The following is a 9,406-nucleotide window of genomic DNA, read 5'->3' as shown; positions in this document are numbered from 1 at the left end:
TACCCCCTCCCTCCTTCCCTCCATGAGCATCCATTTGATTCTTTGGCTTTCCATTACGCTTGACACACAGCACTGTGGTGTGGCCTCTGTCTATCATAGCCTGGAGATTTTTTCAAATGCTTTGTCATTTCGTCTTCTGTAACGGAGCTCTGATAGAACAGATTTGTCTCCCCATACAGCAATCAGATCCAGTATCTCCTGTACAGTCCATGCTGGAGCTCTTTTTGGATTTGCTACTTCATCGCCACCTGTGCTGATCAGAGCTCCATGCTGGGCAAACAGGAAATGAAATTCAAAAGTTCGCAGGGTTTTTCCTGTCTACCTGGCCAGTGCATCCGAGTTCAGATCACTTTCCAGAGCGGTCACAATGGCGCACTGTGGGATACCGCCCAGAAGTCAATACCATCGATTTGCGGCCACACTAACCCTAATCCAACATGGCAATACTGATTTCAGCACTACTCCCCTCATCGAGGAGGAGTATAGAAATCATTTTAAAGAGCCCTTTATATCGATATAAAGGGCCTCATTGTGTGGACAGGTGCAGGGTTAAATCGGTTTAACGCTGCTAAATTTGGTTTAAATGAGTAGTGTAGACCAGGCCTATATCTGCCAAAACCCAGCACATTTTTAGTTCCCAAACCACAGTTTTCATAAATGTGTGAGGATTTTTTTTCAAATAGTTGTAATTTTTTAGCAAAGTTCTGTATCATGTGAGGGAAACTGAATTGCCTGAAAAGGGTAGCTGGGGGGATTCAAAGGAATCCAAAAGAGAAAGAAGAATAGATTGAGGAACTTCCTAAGTCCATAAATGATGCCAGAATAAAGACAAACAGTGTCATTGGTAAAATCTTGGGCATAGGAGAGAGAAGATAAAGTTTTCAGAATTTGTTGGCTTTATTTTTGTAAGGTGCTCAGATAGCACAACATAAGTGCCTAGATGGATAGATGCAGTAAAAGTTAATAAAGATTTTTCTGCTGATGCTATAGACCTTTATTGCTTCTAAAAATAACATTTATAGGCATTTAAAAGGGAACCAATAACTATGATCAATACTTCCCATGCATGGCTCAGTTTGTTGTTTTTATCTTTGTCTTTAATGGTTCCCTGTACTGCTGGTTTTTTTTCTTGGGGGTGGGGGAGTGATTTAATGTGGACTATCAAATTTATCTTCTCTTTAATTTATCTTCCAGCCATCCTTTTGGGTTTTATTATTATAATGGAATAAGCTAAGCATTTGGTGGACGACTGAAAAAACAGTAGCATGGTTCATCTTTAGTCACTTTCAAGAGCACATGGGTCACATTCCCTGTGACTGTCATCTTATGTTTTCATATTTTTCTTTATGCCTCCCATTTAATCTCATGATACATACACCTCTACCCCGATATAATGGCCGTGATTTAAAGAGTCCGGTGCTCCAGCCGCTGCAGGGAGACCTGGGTCCTTTAAATCACCACCGGAGCTCTGGCAGCAGGGCTCGGGCAGTGATTTAAAGGGCCCGGGGCTCCACACAAATTCAAATATAATGGGTAAAGCAGCGGGGCATGGATGGCACTTTAAAGGGCCCAGGGCTCCCTGCTGCTTTACCGCATTATATCCGAATTCGTGTTCTATCGGGTCGCGTTCTGTCGGGGTAGAGGTGTAATGTATCTTCTGGTACGTAGATAGCGTGTTCAGATTTCGCTAAATCTTGTAATGACTGACTTCGCCTACTTCTAATTCTTTCTCACTAGTATATTTCACCATTTTTATTGCTGGGTTTTTCAAAGGTCTCCAAAACATCCTTATCATTCATTGAAAACTGCTTGGGCAGAAGCCTAAGTCCATGTGGAGCTTGGCTGGCTTCAGCTGCATGCCAGGGTTTCATGTGGGTAGGCTTCTGCAGCTACATGTTTCTCAGTACATGTCAGAATTGTAGTTTGTTCATTTTTGGAATAAGTAAAGTACATCAATTTGAATAACACTTTTTTGTAAAGGAACCATTCAGTGCACAAGAAATACTTATTACTTATAGCACTGCAAGCTGGGAACGTGCTGCTTTATTCAATTACGTAACAGACAGAGCAGGGAGGAAAAGACACGCTAGCTAAACAGGAAGTAAGGGAAGGCTGCATCATAACTGCAACTCATAATGTTCTAAATAGCCCTTAATGATCACTAGACTACATCCTTCCCGTCTTAATTTACAGCCCAGATATAATATTTTAAATAACCAGGGGCTGTTCTTTCTCTCTTGTGGAGTAATGCGTCTCCACGACAGCTGGGGCCGCCTCCAGGGTCGTATATATTTTACAGGAGCAGGCAGAGCATCTACCTCCTTGATGAGTTCTCTGCTGTAGGCACTCAGGGTCATTCTTGCATTCACTATCAGGCTCAGTTCTGCTTTGCATTGCTGATATGTTTGTAGATTCATTGATTGCAGTAGCTGAAACCCCTGTATTTAACTCTGTTACTTTGTAAGGTCCCACGTTTTCCCTTTTAGACAATACATAGTGTGTACTTCCTTTGTGTCTTCTTCACAAAGTAACAAACTTTCTGCTTTCTTCCGTTTGCTCTGGTTTTTTTTAGTCTACCCCTTCTGGGGTTGAGATGCTGTTTGCTTTGCATCATCTGGCTGAGTTTCCAGTCTTGAGGCACTTATGGCATTGGGCTGTTTTAAATTTACAAACAGATTCAAAATGAGCTCCTTTGCAGAAGAACCCCCCTCAGGAGTCCTTTGCAGCTGGCTTTGCATTTTGCTCATTGAATCAGCTTGATTGTCCCTGCATTCTAAGTACAAATCTCTTAAACTTTTCACTGCTTCCATTGCTATTGCTAATTCTGCTGCTTTGGGCCAGGTTACATTCCACTCTGACAGCAGTTGTCTTTGTTAATTCAAAGACAATTATTATTATCGATACCACAAACCACTCTGTCCCACAGCATGTCCTCTAGGATGCTTCCAAATTAGCAGTATTCCATTAGTCTTTTTAGTTGTGACACATACACAGGTACACTTTCACCTTGCCACCTCATTCTAGTATGAAACTTGAAACATTCTGTAATAATGGTTGGCTTTGGTGTGTAGTACTCTGCTCAAATCTTTTGAAGGTCATGCAAACTCTTATCTCCTGGTTTCTGAGGTTGTAACAAACTCCTTGAGAGAGAGTGGGTTTTACTGTCAACACTGAGGAAAATTGCTTTCTGTTGTGTCCTTATCAGTAATCTCATTTGCAAGAACATAGTGGCCCAATCTTCCAATGTATTGCTGCCAATCTTCATTTTCTGAATTAAACTCCTCAGTATCCCCATGAATTACCATTTTTATGTTCTTCCTTGTCACCAGTTTTGTGAAGAGACCCACTCAGCGCATAAGAGACACACTTTAATTGCAGTGCTGCAGTCTGGGAACCTGCTGCTGTATTCAGCTATATAACAAACAGTGGGAGAAAACATGCCCTAACAAAACAAAGTAAGGGAGGAGGTGGAGCATGGCTTCAACCTCTAGTATTTTAAGTATCCCTATTAACCCTTTGATAACCACATTACTACACAATTATATCTGATACAATAACTATATCCTTTGAGTACAATAGCATTTTAAGATGGAAAATTTGCAAGCTGAATCACTGAAGCCATTAAAAAATACCATATATATATATATGTGTGTATATATATATATATAAAATATGCTTGTCATAAAACTATGGGGAAAATCAGAAAATGGTATTTTCTTATATTTTTAATTATTTCAACTTTTTTAGAAAATTTGCCAGGTAATATACAGACATTCTCAGCAAATTATCATATTGTTATTGTATACCAACCTGCGCTGTTAAGAACAGTTGCATTTTCTTTGGACTTGAGTTTAATTAGCATTATTAGTGTCAAATAAAATCAAAGCAAAAACTATACTGAAGATAAATCTGAAAACAAAAAAAGCTGGATAGGGTGTAAATTTATTACTTTCCTATTTTCTGCAATTTTGCCTCTGTTTTTCACACGTTGCTTTACCAAATAATAAATTTGGTTTGAAAATGTATATTTTTGCAGTCCATCGAAACCCATCTGATCCGGAAATCTAGTGGAGGTCTGACATACATTGCTGAGTGGAAGGGTGGCCTGCTCGAACATAAAATGGGACATCTGACCTGTTTTGCTGGAGGCATGTTTGCACTCGGTGCAGATGGGGCACCTAATGGTAAAACTGGGCATCATATTGAACTTGGTGCTGAAATTGCTCGCACATGTCATGAATCTTATGATCGTACAAGTAAGTACTGTATTATGAATTTTGAGAGATTAGCTGTGGTTTAATCTTTATCTATAATTCTGTCCTGGTTAAAACACATGCAGAAGGTATTGTATGGTGCTCTGTTAAATTAATGTAGAGTCCTTTTTGTTCCGTCATTGAAACTTGTTTTGCTCTGAATAGTGACTCTAAAAATGGTTCCTCTTTGTCAACAGATATACTATCTCTGTCTGTTGCATCATATTGACTTTTATTTGTGACAAAAATATTTTTGCTCCGTCCAGCTCTGTTGAGCCACCACAAATGAAATGGATTCTATTCATTTGTGCATATACAGAACTATTAATGATGTTCTAAATACAAGGACAAATTCTGCTCCGAGTTTTTCTTGTGTCACATTTAGACAATAGTGTTACACAAAGATGACTGAATGCAGAATTTGTCCTTCAAGATCATTCTTAAAGTTGCTGAAGCAAGAAGATGAAAGAACCCAGCCACGGTGAATTTGCCAGAGCGAACTGGAAAAAAAATCAGAGTCACAATACACATGAAATATCCCACAATACAAGTTTTACGGTTATTCTTTGGAGTAAAACTGCAATTTAAAGCATTGATACAGTATATCCTTTTTGCACCAGCTATTGGGATTTCCCAGATATGACAATTATAAGAACGAGTTTGGACACCCATAGCTAAAGTTTAGACTACATGTGTAATATTATTAACTTCATATGAAAGTATGATTAATGTTTAGTAATCTACATAAATCATCACGATTTGTGCCCGAAAAGGAGCATTTGTAGGTTTTAATACTATAGTTACTATGAAAAAATACTCAGACAACTGGAAAATGTGCAGTTAAAATTCTGCATACAGAATCACCTCAAACATTGTTAAACATTTTATTTTTATTATCTAGGTGTGAAACTGGGACCAGAAGCTTTCAGATTTGATGGAGGTGTAGAGGCCATTGCTACAAGGCAAAATGAGAAATATTACATCTTGCGACCTGAAGTTATAGAGACCTACATGTATATGTGGAGGTTCACTCATGATCCAAAATACAGGCAGTGGGGATGGGAAGCAGTAGAGGTAACACATTTTGTGGGATTGTCTGGTGGGTTTTTGGTTTGTTTGGTTGAGAGAGAGTTTTCCTATTACAATTTACTATCTTGATAAATGATTTACTTTTGCTACTATTCAATAACCGTATATGTGTTCATTTTGTGATTTGTCTGTCTAAAATTACAGGTGATGCAGTAAAATACTCTCTGGAGATTAAGATTAAATCAGATAATTTTGGCTTTGGCTAAATCTTGTCTTCTCAATGATCTACATCAGTAAAACACCTCACAATTTTTCATTAATTACCTCTTAGGCCAGAAATTCTGCAGGTCTGTACCAGGTGCATAGTCAGGGCTTATTGGGGAAATCTGAGCAGCTGAATGAGCGCTAATATGCACTAAAATTGATTTGTAGGGGAAAATTTACATTATTAAATTTTTAGCAAAAGATGTTGTGTCAGGGATATTTAATTATTGCATTTTGATGACACAGTGAATAGGTTTCTTAAAGTAAGTTTCAACCAAGATTTCAAGTGACCAGAGATTTTTGATAGACAATTTTAGAGGTCTCAAAACTTAAGTCACTTTTGAAAAATCTTGACCTTAATTCATATTGTTTAAAGCCACAAGTAACCATTAGATCATCTAGTCTTACTTCCTGCCTATTACAGGCCACTAAGTTTCATAGTTACCCCTGTACTGAGTCAAATAACTTTTGACTAAACCATAATTTGGGTTGAGTTTAAGCATCTCTTCCAGAAAGGCATCAGTCTTGATATGAAGACATCAAGAGATAGAGAATCCACCACTCCCCTTGTTAATCTGTTCCAAAAACCAGTACTCACTCTCATGTCTGTCATTGTAATACATCTTCTCCAGTTCTCAAATTGTTTTTGTGGCTCTGTTCTACTATCTCTCCTGTTTTTCAACATCCTTTCTAAAATGTGGACATCAGAATTGTATTCAGTATTCCAGTATCAATCTCACCATTGCCATATACAGACGTAAAATCTATTCTCAACTCCTACTCTTTATTAACCTGTTTGTACATCCAAGGATCACATTAGCCCCTGGTAGACACAGCATCTCACTGGGAGTGCTTATTGTGTTGTTTTCCACTATGACCCCTAGATACTTTTCAGAGTCACTGCTTTCCAGGATATAGTCCTTGTTCCTGGATTATTAATTTTGTATCTGGCTGTATTAAAACACATTTTGTTTGAAAGGGCCCAGCTTACCAAGCAATCCAGCTCTCTGTGTTAACCGAGTTGTCGTGCTGTTAATGCAGATGTTTCCATAAATAACAGCCTTACCTCTCACAATTCAGGTTCTTCTCCTGCCAAGTCTTGTAAATTATAATCTTGTGTTTGACATTAAAAATTCAGTATCATAAATTCGGGTGAACACAGATTCAGCATTTTGAATTCAAAACAGGTTAAAGTAGATTGAAAAAATGCATAAGGCAGAACACATAGCTTGTTTAAACTTAAATATATTTCCCAATTTAAAAAACTGGACAGAAAAATTATAGTACATGAAAACATATATATATAAATAGGTCTATTTTGAAGGTCTGCTAATTTAATAGCTCTATTTTGAAGTGTTACGCTATAACATTTTTCCCCCTGGAGATCAGTTCCTTTTAAAAACACTTTTGCATTTCCAAACACAACAAATAATCCTGCACTGTGGTAGGGACTGGAGCGAGCATCACTTGCAAGCTAAAAAGTGCAGATAACTTGCTTGGATTTATAACAAAAATAATGAATTATGAGATACACATATTTAGCAAGACACAGATTAATCTTGAACAACCTCTAAAGCGGGTAGAGGTGATAGATATTGTAGTAATAGTTAGTGACTGATTTTTACTCCCATATCTTTTTTGGGAATGCTGCTTCTGTCAGTTTGCTAGTTTTAGACACAGCATCTACATTCCCTCTGTTTTTCTGAGTATGTGATTTGAAATATAACAGCTTTCTCTACATAAACATATATTTACTTTAGACAGTTCAGTGGAATTTGTAAGACTAGTGTGAAAAACATAGGGGACTACTGTCTCAAGAGATTGAGAATGGGATATATTGTCATTCACATCCAGGTTATGACTTTGGATCCAAGCTATGTTTGTTAGTGACTGAAAAATGTTACTCTGATGATCCATAGCCAAACATCCAGCCATACAATATAATTTACAGTATTATATTCCTGGATTATTAAAATGTAATTTAAATTCTTAGTGCCATAAAACTCTGACCCTTATTTTAAGTGTATTTTAGTTCTCTAGGACTAACATCTCCCTGGATTTTGCTTCAAATGAATAATCTGTTCTGAAGACAGTTATGTTAAACTCTGTCCCCTCTGTTAGTATATTATGGTACTGTAGGTATTTAAAATAAAGCACGTAATAGAGGAAAATAGATAAAAAGATAAATTATATTTAGTCTTAACGCTATTACTGACCTATCTGCAAGGTTACAAATACAGGAAAAAGCAAATTGAAATACATTTGAAACAAAGGCAATAATAAAGAAAAAAAGGACTAGCACTGAAGTAAAAACTGCTACACAAAAATATATATTTCAGGCAGAGTTGCTACATACGCACAACATAACTGACACAAACCCAGAAAAGCAAGAAAATAAGAAGTTAGGTCACCTTACCGCCCAGACCCGGTACTCCTCTGCCCATAAGAGCACACCTTACTATAATTACTACTCCTAGACTCACACGCCATGACTTAAACTGTGTCCCTATTGGGCACACCCTTTACTAAATTATTTTTCATCAACACTAATAGTTGTGGATGTTTGAGCTAAGTTTGGTTATGCTGGGAGAAAGGTAGTTCGGTAAACGGACATGGGTGGAAAGGGAGTTAAAGGGCATGTTGGCCCCACAGAGATAACAAAATTAGGTTGTGATGGATGGTCTGTTTTGGTAATAAGCATGTGAGTAGATGGTATGGACAGTTAAATAAGTGAATTTTTGATTTTCTTTTCTGGATTTGTTTCAGGTATGGTTGTGGGGGGGCGGGGGGAGACGGCAACCCTGACTACTTCACAGGGAAGTTTTATGGGTATTAATTTCCTAGTTTTTTAAATTATTAATTGGAGGCTGGAGTTTCGCAGCAAAGAGGTGAGGGGGAGATGGGAGGTCAGATGTGGTGGGTGCTAATGCAGGGGCTGACAGAAATTTTATCTGTCAGTAATTGCACATAGGTTCTTGTGTGTAAGCCAGTGAATACAGATCCTTCTTTGCTGTAGGATAAAAATCTTTTATTCACGCCTGGCTCCCATCAGTCACTCAGGCTTGAGTGCCCCGAGCCCCAATCAATCAATCCGTTTGTGTGGGCAGCACAAACTTTCAGTAATGGTTAAAGTAACCCTCAATCCAACAGCTACCTCTTGCACCAAATCTAATCAGAGATTACCAAAATATGGGTACATGGAAAATATTTTAAGAGATGTCTGTCAACAATGAAAATGGGACTACTACCAAGGAAAATTTCAGTCAGATCCCAACTTCAATGACTACCCTTTAAAAATTTATGAAAAGAAACCAAATAAAAACTATGTAGAAAATTCAAAGGTTATAAAAACTAATCCTGTGTGAAATTTCATACTGATTAGCCACTTACTTTTAAATAAAAGAAGAAATCTATGCCCCATTTTAAAGCTCATTTTAGAAAGCAGAACCCTAAATATGGAGTCACTACCAGATGCCGTAGTACAGAAATAACAAATTAATACAGGTTTATCTAATAACCCAGTCCTGGGGTTTCTTGTAAATTTCGGTGTTAACAATGTTAACTGTTCAGCTGGATAGTAAAATGCTTTTCAAACAAATTCAAACTACCTCCCATACCTTTCCTGGTGCCAACTATCCCTTACACAATTGCAAAAACTTCTGCCTTCTATAGTGCTTATACTTGTAAATACAAAATTCTTTGAATTTATCAACACTAAATTTAATCGGCCATTTTGTTTCCCAGTCACCCAGTTTTGGGAGATCCTTTTGTAGCTCTTCACAGCCTGCCTGGGACTGAACTATCTTGAGTAGTTTTATGTCATCTGCAAATTTTGCCACTTCACTGTTTACCCCTTTTCC

At 37.6% G+C, this 9,406-nt stretch overlaps 1 protein-coding gene across 1 annotated transcript in view; it reads left to right on the top strand.

Annotated features, from left to right (window-relative positions):
• The window catches only part of MAN1A1 (mannosidase alpha class 1A member 1), a 210,266-nt gene that overhangs the window by 183,374 nt on the left and 17,486 nt on the right, over window positions 1–9,406 (top strand). Inside the window, exons 9-10 of the mRNA XM_075063907.1 lie at window positions 4,037–4,256; window positions 5,155–5,327. Of these exons, the coding sequence (XP_074920008.1) occupies window positions 4,037–4,256; window positions 5,155–5,327 (393 nt within the window). The remainder of the gene's footprint in view (window positions 1–4,036; window positions 4,257–5,154; window positions 5,328–9,406) is intronic.

This window comes from Chelonoidis abingdonii, chromosome 3 (genome assembly GCF_003597395.2).
Source record: "Chelonoidis abingdonii isolate Lonesome George chromosome 3, CheloAbing_2.0, whole genome shotgun sequence".
NCBI classification, from domain to species: Eukaryota; Metazoa; Chordata; order Testudines; family Testudinidae; genus Chelonoidis; species Chelonoidis abingdonii.
The sequence above is the reverse complement of the archived record's forward strand: the minus strand, read 5'-3'. Positions and strand labels throughout refer to the sequence as shown.